A 16,662-nucleotide genomic window follows, 5' to 3' on the forward strand; every position below is an offset into this window, starting at 1 on the left:
CACTATTGAAATCAGTTGAAAATACTTTCCAAAATATAAACATATGAATAGTGAGCAAAAGTACCCTTTATTATTACTTTGTTGGCATTCAAAAGAACCAATTTCCTGCCAGATCATTGTATCTGAGACTGCTGAAAAGAAAAGACCTTGAATTTGAGGAAAAAAAGGCATACACAGACATACACACAGACACACACAGATGCACAGACACACACACACAGACACATGCAGACACACATTCAGACACATACAGATACACACAGAGACATACACAGACACACACACACAAACACACATAATGAAACTGGCCAATGCAAAAGTTAATCAAAATAAGTCAACAGTAGCCAGAGACCATAAGTGGATTCCATGAATTTATATAATTTGAATTGAAGCCAGGATCTAACAGACCCAGGAATGTAGTTCCATCTATTTCATAGTTGAAGAATTCCCCAGAGAGGCCAAGTGTCTTGGTCAAGGGCCCAGGGGAGTCAAGGACATAAACCACTCCAAGTGCTTACTGTTAGGAATGTTTGCCTTATAAGACAACATTCTCCTTTCTCAGAAAATCTACCTCTTGCAGCAGATGTATGAGGCCTCACAGATTGGCTTGCCTGTTTGAATCGCTTACCTATCTCATGTGGGTGCAAAACTGGTTGAGAAATGCAGTCATTATTGTATTTTTACCCAGTGACGTTCTTGGACAGACCCCGAGGCGACTCTCCATCGCCAGGTGGCTGTGTCCCAGCACACAGGTGTCAGGGCACTGCCCAGAGAAGCAGCATGTGTCAGCAGCACTGGGCTTCGTGGAAGGCAGGCCAAGCAGAAAACGTCAAGGGGATCATTTGACAGAACAACACCCCAAGTGCAGGGCATGAGAGAAAAATCATGCTGGCAGGAGGGGGGAATGAGTTCTGTTCACACACTGCTCTCCCACACAAGGACCTGAGTCCACAGCCACAGAAACCTTTTCCTGGGTCTGGTAACAAAGTCTAGAGCCTCAGTTTCCGTGAATATTTCATCCCATGTAGAATAGGAATATTACTAATTTGGATTCACCCAGGAACATTCTCTAAGAAATTCAGAATGCTTCATCTTACAGCTCCACTCTGGGGTGGCCAGACCTCAGTGCTTAGTGGCAAGGACAGTGACAGGTGAGTACAGGCACCTCCACAGAAGGCAGCCCCTCCAACCTCAGCACATGACAGCAAAGGCTAAGACCTTTGCTCTGGGTAACACACCACGGTCAGTTCCTTTCCGTGTCAGCTGGGCCCCTTGGTCAGGGGTCAGCCCAACACCTGTTTTTGTAAATAAAGTTTTATTAGAACACAAGCATGCCCATCATCTATGTATTGTCTATGGCTGCTTTCTTGCTACAGCAACAGAGTTTGGTAGCTGTGACAGAGACTGTGTGGACTTCAAGGCCGAAAATATTTACTATGTGACCCTTTATAGAAAAAGTTTGCTGACCTCAATCTAGGTTATGGGAGCACGAAGACTCCTCACCAAGTAGATGGTAAACTGCTTGAGAGGGTCCTTTTGGACTCTCCCACCAGGCCTCCCACAATGCTCAGTACACAGTTGAACCCATCCAAGAATCAACTTGTGAGCTGAAAGGGACCTCAGATATCATTTCATCCAACCCTCTTATTTTAGAGATGAAGAAACTCAAACGACCAGTCCAAAATCCTAGAGTGGCAGGAAGCAATAGCAAACAGCAACTTTCCTGAATTCCATTGTATTGCTATGTTCCCCAGTAAATATTCATTAAATCAGGAATAAATGCAAAGATACATATGGATGTATATAGCGATATCATTAGTTGAGCATATGGTATATACCAAACACCATATGAATATAGGCATTTTAGTCTTGGACCTCAAACCTTGGGAGAAGAGTGTACACATAAAAAGTTTATATGTATATTATATATGATATATAATATAAATATGATCATATATGTATGCATGTGTGTGTGTGTGTATAAAGCAATAATAAAATGATGGTGCACATGTTCCCTTGTAGGAAACAGCCAGCCATGAGGAAAGGCTCCATCTGATCTGTGACTTCAAAGTAACCATGTCAGTTGGATACTGTCCTCCTTGTTTGAACCCAACAAAAGGAAATCAGCACGAGCCCAGGGGGCACAACCATGGCCCGAGTGACAGCTGTCTTCCATCCCTGGCCTCTTTTCCCAGATCCTTGTAGACCATCCTCCCCCCACATTACAAGTCCTTCGTCATCGAGGGGCATCTGATAACCGCTCCTTTGCCCTCCTTGGCTGATGTCTGATCACACATCGGGAGGTACGCCTTCACCCCAAAGTGTTAACCCGCCAGACCTTCCCTCCAAGGACCCTTTATCTCCACTCTGGAATGAAACACCCTTGATAATGTAGTTCTTGGCACACAAGTCAAAAAATGTTTTCTGAAGAGCATCAGGCCGAGATAGGCTCCAATTGCCCTTTACGATGACCTAAACTGGGAGCGGGGCCAGAGGGATAGGCCTTGGGCTTCCTCCAGGGGTGCCCTTGCTCTCCTGGTCAAGAGCAGCACCCAGGGTCCTGATGGGGTGGAGAACAGGAGGCCCTTCACCACCTGCTCCTCCAGGTCCTGCCCTGGCATCAGGTCTGTTGCAGGGAGAGGTGGATGGCCTCATCCCCCTTCTTTGCCCCAGCTTAGCCGGGAGTATCCCCTCACTCCCTGCCCCTGAACTGAACCCCAAACCCTTATCTGTCCATGCCACAAAGCTCAGCTCAGTGCCTTCCTAATACCAGGTCCCCTTGCTTCCAGCTCCCACAGCCTTGTATGTGCCCTTGGGTCCCAATCCTCCTGCATATCCAGTGGCTGCCCTGCCCACCCCTCCACCTCAGACTGCAAATTCTGCCTGGGCCCGACTGTGTCTGCCTTGTGTACCTTATTCCCTTCCAGACCAGGGGCTGGACACCTGGTCGACCTCAGGCAACAGCTGCCACGTGGAAGAGTGCATTGCAAGCACGTTTGACTTTAATTTTGTTATTTTTCATCACTAACATATGTTACAAGATGTGGTTTTGTAGTCAGTCAGACCTAGGTTTGAATCCTAACTCTACTACTTTCCATGGGACCCCAAGTTAAGCTCTAACTTTTCCACGCCCTAGATTTCCCATCTGTAAATCAGTCACAAGGTACCCACCCCATGGCATGTCTGCCTCAGGGATACTGAATGAAGTGGAGTGGCGAGCACAATGTCTAGGGCATAGGAGATGCTCAAAAAATTGAATTTATTATAAAAGCCTCCCACCGCTTTGCTACCTTTGACTATGTCATGTGTCTCAGAATGATTCAGAAAGGGCCTAGCATCTGTGAGGCTGGGCCCCCATAGAGTGAACCACAGCCAATAGCTCTATTCTCCCTGCTGACTTCAGTCTGCTGTGTGGCAATATAATAGCCTACCCTCTCTGGGCCTCAACATCCTCTTAACAAAAGCACCATCAAGCTCCTCAGAAGCTGCTGGAATCCCGTGAGGACTCAATAGAATCCACTGAATTCCAGAAGTAACACTTAAATTTATTTTGATGTATTATTTTTCACCTTTAGAGGGCCCTGGCAAATCGTCTGTAATTATTTTTATTGTAGGACTCTACCGTACCTCTTTAAATGAGTCTAGTTCTTAGCAATGGAGAGGGGCCGAGTAACTGGAATACACACAGGTTTCCTTCAAGCCAAGGGTTCCATCCTTGCAAAGATGAGTTTCAAAGCTTACCCTAGAATCCTGAGGCACCTTGGCCAATGGCCATCTCTTGGCAAGGGGATGGGGTCTGCTCTGGGTAGCTACCCCCAGATCGCACAGCAAACATGACCTCTACTCCTGGTCTGAAAGATAGCAAGCTCAGTACACAAGCTGTTCTCCTCGTCTCTCTCTGCCCCTCCTTCGGATCCTCTTCCTCCTGCATCCTGACCTGATAAAGCAATCCCAGCCAACGAACGTGGCAGCAGGGGCTACAGTGTCCAGGTATAGCCCATCCTGGGTAACACTCACGTTTTAAAAAGGACCTCTGGGGGACGGGCCTTAAAGCAAAGAGGTTGAGCAAAGGGTGGGAACTGATTGACATCAAAGTGTGGGAATTGATGGACAGTGGTAGGGAAATAGGAAGAAGACTTGAGAACAGGTGGGTCTCTAGGTGGCTCTACCTTCCATGTCTGGTCATCGCCTGGTCTGCCTAAGTGTAGCGATCTGACTTGGCCTTGGACTATTTGTTGTCACCTATGGAGAACTAAGGAAAGGTGAAGCCTTGGGCACCCCCCTCTAGCTGGCCATTTAAAAAAATGTCTCTTGACTCAGCACGACAACTTTCTCTTCACACAGCTGGGAGGGTCTGGGTGCAATGAGAAAGCAGAGAGCACAGATCCCATTGCCTGGGGATGGGGGCCAAAGCCTAGCTCTACCGTGTCCTAGCTCTGTGGCCTTGGACAGTAGACTTGGTCTCTCTGAGCTTCACTTTCCTCATCTGTAACTTGGGAGTAATAATAGGACCCACCCATAGAATTCAAGGAGCTAAATAAGCAAGGCATTCAGAACAGCACAGAGCCATGGTTATTATTATTCAGTTTCCAAACGTATTCTCTGACTTCTGAAAGTGCAGAGACACTCATGGGACCAAAGAGGACTGGGGAATGAGGGTTGATTTTTCTACTTCATAAGTCAAGTCAGCTCCCCTCTGTTTATCTCACCTTATTTCCCCTGACATCCCCCCCACCCATCAATTCCCGACATTTTCCACTTCAAGCACATTATATTCCGGGGATAGGGGTGAACAGCTGTGCAGAAAACACAAGCCCATGACTGTTTTTTAACTCCAAAGGCCATGGAGCAGGTTCTAAAGTCAAGGGTCAATATTTAAGAGGATTGGAATATAATGTACATTGAGGTGACCTGGGAGCAGCTGGAAGACCCGCTGCCCCTCAGATTTCTCTCCAGTGCGTGTCACGGTCCTTCACATTCCCACTGTTAGACTCACTTCTCTGGGTTCAGGGTATCCACATGGGCCCTTGTTAAGTCATGGGCAGTGTTCCCATAATGGACTGTGCATCAGAATCCCTGGGGCACTAGTTAATTACAGATGCCTGGGACCTCCTCCCCACAAGACTCTGACTCATAAGTGTGTGCCGGCATTTGTAAAGCGTCCCAGGTAGATCGTGTGATCATGCGAGGCTGGGACACCCTGTGCTGGTTGAGATCACTCAGGTCTGGGGTCAGGATCTCCAGGTTTCTCCCTCAGCTTGTGCAGAAGAAACCAAAGAACAGGCCCCAGAAAGTCATCTTGTCTGTCCTGAGGATTAAACCTCTTCCTTCCTCCAAGGGACTGTGTGAGGATAAAATCAGATGAGACTTGAAAATGCTTCCGAAACTGTACGGACACATAAGGAACCGTTTTAAGGGAGTATAGGAAATCAGGCTGGGAAAGGGAATGCAGGCCTGGTTAGAGTGTCCTCAATGTCAGGTAGAAGCAGGGGAACTTGATCTAGCAGGTAGAGGAGTGGCTACGACAAAGCGAGTATTCCAGGAAGATTAAGCTCATGGTATCAAACATGGCAGACAGAAGAAGAGAGAGGCTGTTGGCAGGATGCCGTCCTAGGGAGTGATGAGATGACACAGTGGTAGGAAACAAGGAAATAAATCATTTCTACGGTAGAGACTGGTTTGTTGTTTGTCAAACCTGCTTCCGCTTTTCCTGAAAACACAGCTCAATGACACTTGAGTTCTGGACTATGGAAAGAGGCTAGAAGTGACTTGGCCACTTTCAGGCAGGGACCATGCACACTTTCCATGTGGTCCTCCACCTCTTCCCCATGATGCTCCATCCTTCCCCCTGTGCTGGTCGAATGCACAGTCCAGCAGAGGACTTGGCAGCCTTAGGGAGTGGCAGGACCACAGGGCAGATGGAGCCAGAAGAAGGAAGATCGTTCACCAAACCCTCCACTGAGCTATTGTGGGAACAAGGTGATGGGTGCATACTGACCAATACAATGCCCTACACTTAAACAATGAAAACTCTAGTTTATGAAAGGAGTTCATGTTTCTGACTTTATTTGACCCTTATAATAATCCCACCAGACAGATAACACCTCTGATGTGCTCCTAAAGTACTCCAAGGAGAAGAGGTCATGTAACCTTCCGCACGTGGCATCCTTCTCTCCCGAAAGCCCTGTGGTCCAGCCCTGCTCAGAACCCTTTATCTCCACAGGAAAAATCTGAGGCATTTGTGATAAAGGACCACAGACATATGGCTCCTTTGGTTTCCAAGGCAAAAAAACAAAGACAGAGTGGATGCTAGATTTTATGATATAACTACAAAACGCCACAGAATCCAAATGTGAAAATGAATAAAAGGCAGGTGAGATTGCCCCTCCCTGCAACCACCTACCTGCTGTGTTTCCTGGGTCTCTGCTCCCTGTCAAACACAGGTGGGCAGTGAGGGGAGAAGAGCCTTGGGCTGAGTCAAGAAGTCTTTATCTGCTGTCATGCCAACCTCCCAAACTGAGTTTTTAAGCAACAGTAACTGGGACGTGGTTTTCACTTCCTCTGCGTTCTAGGTAATGGGTTTGCAGTTGGCGTCCATTCACTACAAACCCTCCCCTCCTTCACCTTTTGTGTTATCTCCAGTCTGATACTTGAGTCTTCCCCGCTTACCCTAGAATAATGATAAACTGAAGTGGAAAACATCACCTTGAGCTCCGTAGAGGTTGGTATAGGGTATAGGGTAACCAGCACCAAACTTCTACACACCACAGCCTGGGGGTCACCCAAGACACAGTGTGATGAACTCCACTTCAGAATACCTCTCCTTAGATACAAAGGGGCCAGGCGCACCACGTTCAGATTATTAAGTACCTTCCTCGCTTTTAAAATATAATTGCCCCACAAGCAGGAGGTAACACATGGGATCTTCTGCATTTTAAATAAAAGCCCAAATTGCTCAGTTTGCCTCACGATCCGACCCAGACTTATATATCTGTCTGCCTTCCCCGCATCCCTTCACACGCTTTGCCAAAGAACAGTAGAATGCTTAGTTCTTCTAGACGCTTCCTGACACTTCTTGCCTCTACAAGCCATCGTCCATACGATGGTTTCCTCTGTCTGGGACATCATGTTTGTTTCCTACCGCTCTGCTTCTTCATCACCTTTGCTAAATCCTCCTGGGCCTCATTCCTCATTTAGGAAATGGACATTTCCTAAAGCACAGTCCTTACCTCTTTACCCCTTCTCCAAGCTCCCTTGTCCGAACCCATGCCTTCAACGGTGGTAGGAAGGTAACACAAGTTCAAATCCACACCCCTAGCCTGACCTTTATCTCATTGTTAGCTCTGGTTTTGAAGCACTCCAATGGCCATCTGCCCTCAACTAGTCTGCCATCACCTCAAACAGAACAGTTCTAAAACCAGAAGATTAGTCTCATTACCAACAACTCCCTTCCTCGCGGCTCTATTTCTATTCTAGATCCGTAGGGTTTCCAGTTAAAAAGGAACCATAACGCTGAAGCTCAATTCATTCATCTAGACTCAATCCATTTACAACAGCTTGGACAATAGTGGTCAAGCCCATCAATTGCATCACCATTCCAGACCTGGAAACCAGTCTCTCCAGAGGTGAACTGACCATGAATCTAGACTTGGGCCTCCCTCCTGTGTTTGCACAGGCTTCTTCCAAGGCCTGTGCTCATTCTGTACCCACATCACTCCTCCCCAGCAGGCCCCTCCTTTCAGCCCCAGCTTGGGCTCAGGGTGGCCTCCCCGCAGCAAACACTGGAGGAGCCTCCTCCCCGGCCTCTGCTGCAAGGCTCTCCTTCTTCATAATCCCCGTGAACACAGTCATAAGAGCAAAGGCAAAAACAGCAGCAGCTCACGTGTCATCTCGCTTCTCTTCCTCAAACCCACAGAGCAGGTAACCGGAAATGTTAGACTGTGAATTTATCTGACAAGAGGGGGTCAGCTCAGATGACTTCTAAGAGGCTTTTCCCAATCAGAAATTCTATGATTTTATGATTGTGGAGCCCATCTTACAGAAGAGGAAGCTTGGCCTTAAAGAAAGCCACACCACCACTATGTAGCAAAGCCAGACCTGGAATCCAGGTTTTCTTGCTTTTAATTCATTAATCTTCCCACCACATCGTGCAAAATAGCACAGGAACCATTCTAACGAAGCAGGGACCAGATCAAGCTCCTACCCTGGGTAGAACCCTCTGGTAACTTCCCATTACTTACCAGGGGGCAAAACCCACTTACCTGCCATTCAAAACCCCTTCCCACTGCTATGTTTCTATCTTATTTCCAACTGTGGCCCTCCATATACCACTCCCTTCAGCCAACCTTGTAGACCCACTGGGCCCCGCACATCCTCGTCTCCATACTGTTTCTGGACCTGACATGGTTGCCCACTCCTAGTGACTCTCATCACTCTTCAGAGCACAAATCAGGCCCCACCTCCCCGCAGACTAGACCTGGAGACCTCATTTGAGCCACATGGGTCCCTTCATCGGCTCCCCTCATTTCATTTCCTACCACTCACGGGGCTTGATGTTGGCATTTTTACTCTTCAGCTGCAAGTTCATGGGCTGCTGAGACCCCATCTTCTTTGATCTCCCCTCCCTGATTTCAGCTTTCACTGAGCCTGGCACAGAGTAGGTGGCTCCATAAACATGTTTGTTAATTGGTTAACTGATTGATGGATTGTTTTTAATCTCTTAACGCCCTACATTTCTTATCTGACTACTATTTCCTTCATGCCCAGCTTTTTAAATTACTTGTCACTCCTATATCATAAAAAAATTACAAAGGAAGAAAAGCAAGTGTAAAAGAAAGGTCAAAAGCATTCCTTTCCTCCCTTTTCTGGTTTATTTAGGGTCAATCTAGGGTGATTCATGCTAATAAGCATATTTGCCTCAGCCTCCTCCATCCCAAGAAATGCACGCTTCCAGCGGGGAGTCGACTTTCTCTTGCCCTTTGGATCCTCCACTGGGTAGGTTCAACCCTATTTATCCATGATCTAGGCCAGTGGTTCTCAATCTTGGATGAATCCCAGGATCACCCAGGGGTAGATGCCTGGGACTCACCCTCACCTCCTGAATGCGAATCTCTGGGAACAGGGCTGGGCAAGTCCATATGAAAAAGCTTTGCAGTGACTTTTTCATGCCCCAAAGGTTGTGCGCCAGTGGCCTAGCCATTGTTCACCATGAGTGCTGCAATAAACATAACTCAAAGAACCTTCCCGTGCTAACAGAGCTAGAGGGGACTTTGTTTTAGAGGTTAAAAACTCCATTTCTTTTTACCAGAAAGAATTCATTTTAGTTCTGACAGCAGATTATCTATCTTATTTACCCTTAAAGCCCTTCACATCTCAGAACTAAGATACTCCTTGAATAAATATATGAGTGTGCAAAGTAGCTTCTCACTCAGGGAGCTGGCAGAGACACTTCCTTGGTAGTTGGAACTGACCCCTCACAAGCAGCGTCAGATCTAAGATGCCCCGGGGTGGAGACACACCTTCAGGAAGCCCATGCTTTAAACACTTCGCATCTTCACTATTTCTGGTCTTCCAGCTTCGATGAAAAAGACAACTGAGAATGTCTCCTGGGTAACAGATTTTAAAGGTACCAGATATTGAGAGTCTATTATGTTTTTCCTATAGTCCAGATAGATAATACATGTAAATGTGTGTGTGTGTTTTCTAGGAGAGTAACCATGGCTAGGCCGAGCTTGAAGTTTGCAAGCAAGTGAGAAAATCTGCATAGAGATCCCAGGGGTTCTCTTGGAACTAAGGGACCTGGACTCCAGAGCCTTCTCCTCATTGAAGGGTCAAAGTTGTAGCACCTATGGATGAGCCTGGCAGGCCCCACCTGGAATCCAGTGACAAGAAGGGGATAAAACCCCGGAAGTATCATCCCCATGGAGCTGAAAGGGGAGGGGCACCCCCAGTGGTTTGATGCATCCTGGTCCAGCCCCTCGAGCTATGTGGGAGCAACTACAGGAGGAATCAACATCCCTTGAGTTGGAAGAATCCACCCATTGGTCAGAGATCTACACTGTCCCTGTGGTTACATTACTTCAAACAGTGGCCTGTGGGGGATTCCAGCTTCTGAAGCAGCAGCCCTGTGGGAGGCGATCAGATCCAGAGACAGCTGCCCTGTGCTCGGGCTCCCAGCGGCCTTTGTCCCGGCTCCAGCAACGAGGCAGCAGAACATAGGACTGAATGTCTGACTTCTGGGACACATCAAGGAAGGGACAGGCAAAGGCTTGGCTTCTCACTTTTTGGGCTATACTGGGCCTGCAGAGGAGGCTTTACTTAGACCCCAGATTCTACACAGCTCATTCAGTACTCACACCCACCCCAGGAAATAGGTATTGCCATTATCAGTACTGCACTGGTAAGAAAACTGGGGCCCAGAGAGGTCAAGCAGCCTGTCCTAGCTCACACAGCAGATGACCCTCAGTCTGATACCAAAAACTGCACTTTTCTACTATACCTCCTGTCACCACTCACATGGGCCCAGCATCTGGAATCTCAAAAGGAACCAAGAATGGAAAGCTTTTGACCTGACCATCTAAATTGATGGGCTCTTTGCCCTGGGTGGAGAGAGCCACCAAACACCCAGAGAAACAGCGCAAGTCGGCAGGGAGGCAGGACCTGACACCACTGGCTGTGGGCTTTAGCATCTTGAGACCCTCAGTCCTCACTCCCACCACCTGCCAGGGAACCTGGGACGTATATGAGTCACCCTTTGACATTAGCACTCCCATGAATGTGTTACCAGGTAAGGATGCACTCGCTGACACAGCAGGGCAGAGGAATTGGTGTATTGGATTATTGACCAAAGATCAAAACCAGGAGGTAGTGGGAAAGAAACACAGTGGCATAATGTGATCAAAGGAACTTCAAAACCTGATAAACCCATGCTTGGGCAGGTGACCAGGCAGCCAGTGGGCAGCTGGGGTCTGAGAGGCAACACAAAAAGATTTGATCCTGTCTGTTCTGGAAGTCAGATGACCACACCACGGGTCACCATGTCTTGACTTGTGCCCTGCACCACTGTCAAGAGACTTTCGGATCACTCAGTAAATGAAAAGACTAGCCATTTCCATCAGACAAACAGCAGGACTCCATTCTGTTTCCCCCAGGCTGAATTGATGATTATTTACTAGACCGACCCCATGCACGGATTGTTCTGGAGTCCTGCAGATAGGGCTTTATAGTCCGTCAGCATCTGTTCCCGGAGCACCGGTTGGCTGCAAGCTCTCTATCAACAATGCTCCTGATCGGGATGATCACGATGCCCAGAGGCTGTTAGAAGTTCTAGACATTCATCTGCACTAACAAGGCCGCCTAGTTCAGCTGTGGCAAAGCTGACTGCCTCGGGACCCGCCTCTGATGAGGACTCAGTGGCTCTCCACCAGAGCTGCACGCCGAAGTCACCTGGGGGTGTGGTAAAAATACCACTTCTGGGTCCCACCCACAGAAACTCTGCTGTAATTGACCTGGGGAGCAGCCTGGCATCAGGAGTTTTAAAATCTCCCCCAAATGATTTGAATATGTAGCCAAAGTTGAGAACCACTGGCTTCTGTTGAAACTCACAGCCTTGGCCCCAAGAGACACTTGTTGCCAACTGGTGCACCATCATCACTTCACTTGGGTGGCTTTCTACCTCCGGGGTCTAGGGGTGGGACTGGGGGTGAGGGAGTCGATACAGATGGAGATCTAACTATGCAGCACATCCTGTGTTTGTCTTCCCAAATCACTTTCTGTTTTGCTTTTATTTCCGTGCTCTTTTTTCTTTCAATAAACCACACTCACTGCCACTATCAACTCTAACCTGTTGTCCTCCCTTTGTGATCAAAGTCCCAGCTGTGTATGATCTCATTTATTCTCAAAATAGCCCTGCGAGTGAGGAATCAGCCAGGCCATTGTTCTCTAAGGCAAATCAGGGACCTGCAGATCAAGAAAGGTTGTATCTGCCACGGAACTCATATCCTTATCGAAGTCAATGTGTTCATGGCAATTTCCAATTTACAAAATGCTTTCCTCTATTTGTTCCTGTGGCATCCTCACAGCCCGTCTGTGGGGGAGGTATTTTCATAACCAGGGTGGCCACACATCCTGCACAACATCGGTGACACCTGTTGTCCCAGCCTAACCATTGGTAGCACCTCCTTTCTCTCTCAGAAGTGTCTTGGTTTGGACAATTCAAGATATGGGCACCTTATTTGTAACCACCCTCTTGTTTTAAGAGGGGTGTATTGAGACTCATACACTTGTTCATACACTCTGAACTTGCTCAGAGTCACTCGACAAATGAGGGGCAGAGACAAGATCTGAATCCAGGTCTCTGGCTCCTCTTCCCGATCCACATCAGTTGGGAAATGAGAATCAGAGCTGACCTCCTCAAACCTCTGTGATCTCTTAAACATCCCTGTTAGAATGTTCCCTGGACGGGAGAGACTTGGAGTACAGAGCAGGGCTGGGCAGGAGCTTTGACAGCGTTTTATGCCCACGTTAGAATGGACTAGTAAGTTGCCAGGAAGGATCATCTTGGAAAAGCTTGAAAGCCTGACTTGGCAAAAGAAGGTGCAAGACCTGACATATGGGTGTTTGCAAAAGAGTAAGAAATGTAGAGTCTCAACTGCTAGCTGAGGACTGGGTCTGAATGCTATTTACTGCCATCTACTTCTGGGCATTTCTCATACGCTCCCTGAGCACCTGAGTTATTCAACCATAAAACGGGACAAATCATCATCCTCAGTTCCTGAGGTTGTTACAGGGAGAGCAAACGGCCGCTTGCCAAGTGCTCTGACAGCATCGCGTCTCAAGAGGTCCCTGGGAGCCACATTTATTTGTTTACATCACTTTTCCTGAGTGAACCAAGGCTCCCGAACAAGGAAGCTGGGGATCTGATGAGATAAGGTATTTGAATGCGCTCCCTAAGTCCTAAAACGCTACCATTTAGTATTATTATTAGCAGCGGCAGTAGTAACAGATGATTATCAATTGATGTGGCACAGAATCGTATGTCCTTGAAACTCTGGATTATGGAGGTTTTGAATGACACACCCAGGAGACAGGCCAGGTTTGGCGGCAAGGGTCCCTTCATGGAAGTGTTGAAGATGACATCACAAGTCTTACTGGGTGAGGCAAGCCTGCCTGGGAGGCTTTCTAGAAACCAACCCGCTGGGCCTGCAGAAATTACCTCAGATACCTGACCCCGTCAACGAGAAGGACTTTCTTCTGATGGGAATCATACAGCTAAGAGACACGGCAAACTATGGAAATGCCTGATTCTATAAATCAGGACATTGCTTCTCTAACACAAAACCATTCAAAGCCTGGGCAGTGTCTTTATTTTCACAATTTTTGTCAGCCTTTACTTGTCCCTGTAAATGATAACTACTAACCAGAAGCTCAAAAGGGGGGTGGGGGAATCAAAAGAGCTTTCCTATCTGATTTTTTTGTTCCCTCATCATTCTGGTTTCTGCGCTGACCAAGAAGGTCTGCCTGGCTCTCATGGGTTCCTTTCCTTTAGGGAAAAAAAAGCAAATGACAACACAGGTACTTTAGAATTCTTGCAGGCACTGAGGGCAGCGAAGTGAGCTTTCTATACAAATGGAGAAACCCTCCAAGCTGCCAACATGAAATTCAGAAGGCGCAGGTAGAATGGTCTTCTCACCTAGGAGGGGGCAAAGGGCTCCTTTGGCTCTAAAAGAGTCAATTTGTGTTTCAAATATCTTTCAGGAACTTGACACCGTGAAACTACCTGCTCCCAAGGAATCTGAGAAAGTCCTAGAATAGCTTTCCTCAAGAAGAACAGCAAGACTCCTTGCTCTGTAAAAGCTCTCCGTATTCACTCCCTAGACCGCAGCCTTGGACGCTGGGGGTCAGGGCAGACCTGCCGGGCCCTGGGTCCAACACTGCCCAGCCTGGGAGGACATGACCTCTTTCATTACCTGGTCTGCCAGAGAGCCTGGAAATCCTCCCAGAGGGGTCCCAGAAACCAAATGAGGGAGACAGAAGCCTCATTTTGGGGGAGAGAAACAGGTTGAGGAAAGTAAGTCTCACTAAAAAACAAATGTAATATCTATGGATAATTTTGAAAAATAACTCTCCAAAATGAAAAAATCCAACAAAGCTTCGTGGTAGGCTGGGCCAACTGAGACTGAGCAATTTCCAAGTGTAAATTCCACAACTGGTTTCTTATTTTTTAGGTGTCAAAAGGTACCAAAAACCAAAAGGTCATATAGATCTTATACTTTCTGTGAAACTCTATTTGTTTAATTAGTTTGTATTAGATAGAGATCCTTTGGCCAAAACAAATTTAAAAGACGTGTATATGCCCCATCCTTGGGGAATATATATGCCTTTTAAATTCAGCCAGGAGGCCCCTGACAGGCACCAAGTTCTCTTCCCTTCTCAGTTACATGTATATGCCTAGGGAAACTGCATTCTGAGGGTTTTTTCCCTTTTGTGAAAGGTCTCAGCGCTCAGGCAGCCAGCCGACGCCCCCTCCCCCAAGTTCTGGCGACTCTGCACCGCCCCGGAGGCAACTTCCCTGCGCCTCAGGTTTCCCGGCTTCTGCTGCACGAAGACCTATCAAATGTTTCTTTCTTATTACGCTCGAGGACCGGGAGAAGCTGCCTCGGCCTCCATCCTTCCCCCCTCCAGGTTGCAAAGGAAGTGCAGCAGGTTTGGATGTTAGCCCGTTTCTGCCCAGGGAGCAAGGCAACTTAATTTAATTTTTTCCCCTATGCCCCTTCCTCCCAGTCCGCCCCAGGTTACCCTTAGCCTTTTCTGCTACAACCCCGCAGAAGCATAATTATGACAATTACAATAATGTGGGCGAGTGTAGTGTTTGGTTTCTGCTTTGCGGGTCACAGAGCAAGAAAACGTCTTTGTTTCCTTTTGCTGTTCTTTTAATAGCTCTGAGTAAAAGAGAAAAGGGGGATTTTAAGAAATGTTATTTTTGCTTTGCCAAAGGTCATATTACTAGTAATGCTTTCTTTTCTCCCTCTTCCTTCCCCTCCCCCCCCCCCCAATTTTAGAAGAAAGCTTCAGGGGTCCAGCCAGGTTCCTGCCATCTCCCTGCACCTGGAGATGCCCTTCAGGACAGGCCAAAATCGCGCCGGGGTAGGGTGACGGCTGGTCCTGCGGCGGGTTTGACAAACTGCCTGGCAGACTTTCCGAGAAGACAGCCACCTGCCAGACTGCACCTGACTCCATCCCTCCAGGGAGCCCCGAAGCAACAGAAAGGCCACCCAAGGGACCGTCAGGGCTGGGCTGTGCTCCCTGGGGAAGGTCCGCGTCCCAGAGCGCTCGGCGCCCGGGCACGTGAGCCGCGAGCCTGGCTGGAGGCGCGGCAGGTGCTGCGGCGGCGGGACGCCGACCTACCTTCACGAAGAGTTCGATCTCGGGGTCCCTGTCGTCCCCGTTAGCTGTCGCCGCGTCCGTCATGCCGTCGGCGTCCGGGGCCAGCGTCCCGGGCCGGGGAGGCGCCACCTCTGCGGCGCCCGGGCCAGCGCTCCAGCTCCTGCCGCTGCTGCTGCCCGGCTGGGCCCCCTGCGGAGAGAGTTTATTTCCTTTAATCTATTTCTCCAGCCGGTGACAGCGGTGCCTGAGAGATCGGTGTCCCGGGCGATCGCACGGAAAGGAGAGAAGCCAGGAGGGGACAGGGGGCGGCGAGGGAGAAAGGTGGACTCAGGGATGGCCGGCAGGTCCTGAGAGCAACAAGTGCCGCGCGCTGAGAGGTGTCACCGGATCCGCGCCCGGCAGCGATCCCGCGGTCGCCGCCCGCGCCCAAAATAGCCGGCGCCGCGGGGCGGGGTCAGCCCGGGCGGGCGGGAGGGGCTCCCCGCGAGCGGGGCCCCCGCCCGCACCCCAGGCCCTGCGGGGCGCGCGCAGACCGGCCGGGCGGCACCGCCACCCGGGTAGGAGGATGCCCTGGGAAAGGTAAAAGGGGATGGGAGTGGGGGGGTGGAGAGGATGAGAGAAGAGAAGAGAAGAGAAGAGAGAGAAAGGGAAGATGGCTTTAAGCTTTACGTTCATTAACGAAGCATCAGCTCCTCCAAGTTACTCTCCTAGCAGCGATACCCACGAGGAAAGCCCCTTCTTGCCTTAGGGATGCTCAGAGTGGGGAGGGGCTGCGGGTAGCGCGGAAGAGAACGGAAGGACCCTGAAAACCATGCATTCACCATCCTCGTGCTGGATCAATAGAGTAGGGTTGGGGGCAGGGGGAGGCAGGGATGGGCAGGGGGTGATGTGTAAGGTAGAGAGAGAGGTGTGCTAGCCCAGTCAGGTGCAGCCAGATCCAAGATCCTGTCCTTTAACCTTCTGGGCTGGTTTTCTTCCTCTTTCTTTCATTTTGTCTTTTGCATTCCCTTCTTTTTTCTTTTCTATTCTTATTTTACTTCTTTTCTCTCTCCCTCTTTTTTTTTGGTTTGTTTTTTGTTTGTTTGTTTGTTTAGTAAAGGATAATACACGCATGGGGAAAAATGCATATATTGTAAGTGGACAGTTAGATAAGTTTTCACAAGCTGAACCCATCCATGAAACCAGCACCAGATGACGATGTAAAATGTTAGCCAGCTGCCCAGAAGCTCATTCTGATCTCTCTAGCTCTCCTCCCTCTCCATGGCTCTCACCCACCTG

The 16,662-nt window shown here is 48.7% G+C and overlaps 1 protein-coding gene across 1 annotated transcript in view; it reads right to left on the minus strand.

Annotated features, from left to right (window-relative positions):
- Positions 1–15,468, minus strand: part of CLIC5 (chloride intracellular channel 5) — a gene marked incomplete at both ends in the record, with an annotated part of 103,681 nt that extends 88,213 nt beyond the window's left edge. Inside the window, one exon of the mRNA XM_079713171.1 lies at positions 15,406–15,468. Coding sequence (XP_079569297.1) covers positions 15,406–15,468 — 63 coding nt within the window. The remainder of the gene's footprint in view (positions 1–15,405) is intronic.
- Between the last annotated feature and the right edge of the window lie 1,194 nt (positions 15,469–16,662).

The sequence above is a fragment of the Hyperoodon ampullatus genome (genome assembly GCF_949752795.1).
Source record: "Hyperoodon ampullatus genome assembly, chromosome: 10".
In the NCBI taxonomy this organism is placed as follows: domain Eukaryota; kingdom Metazoa; phylum Chordata; class Mammalia; order Artiodactyla; family Ziphiidae; genus Hyperoodon; species Hyperoodon ampullatus.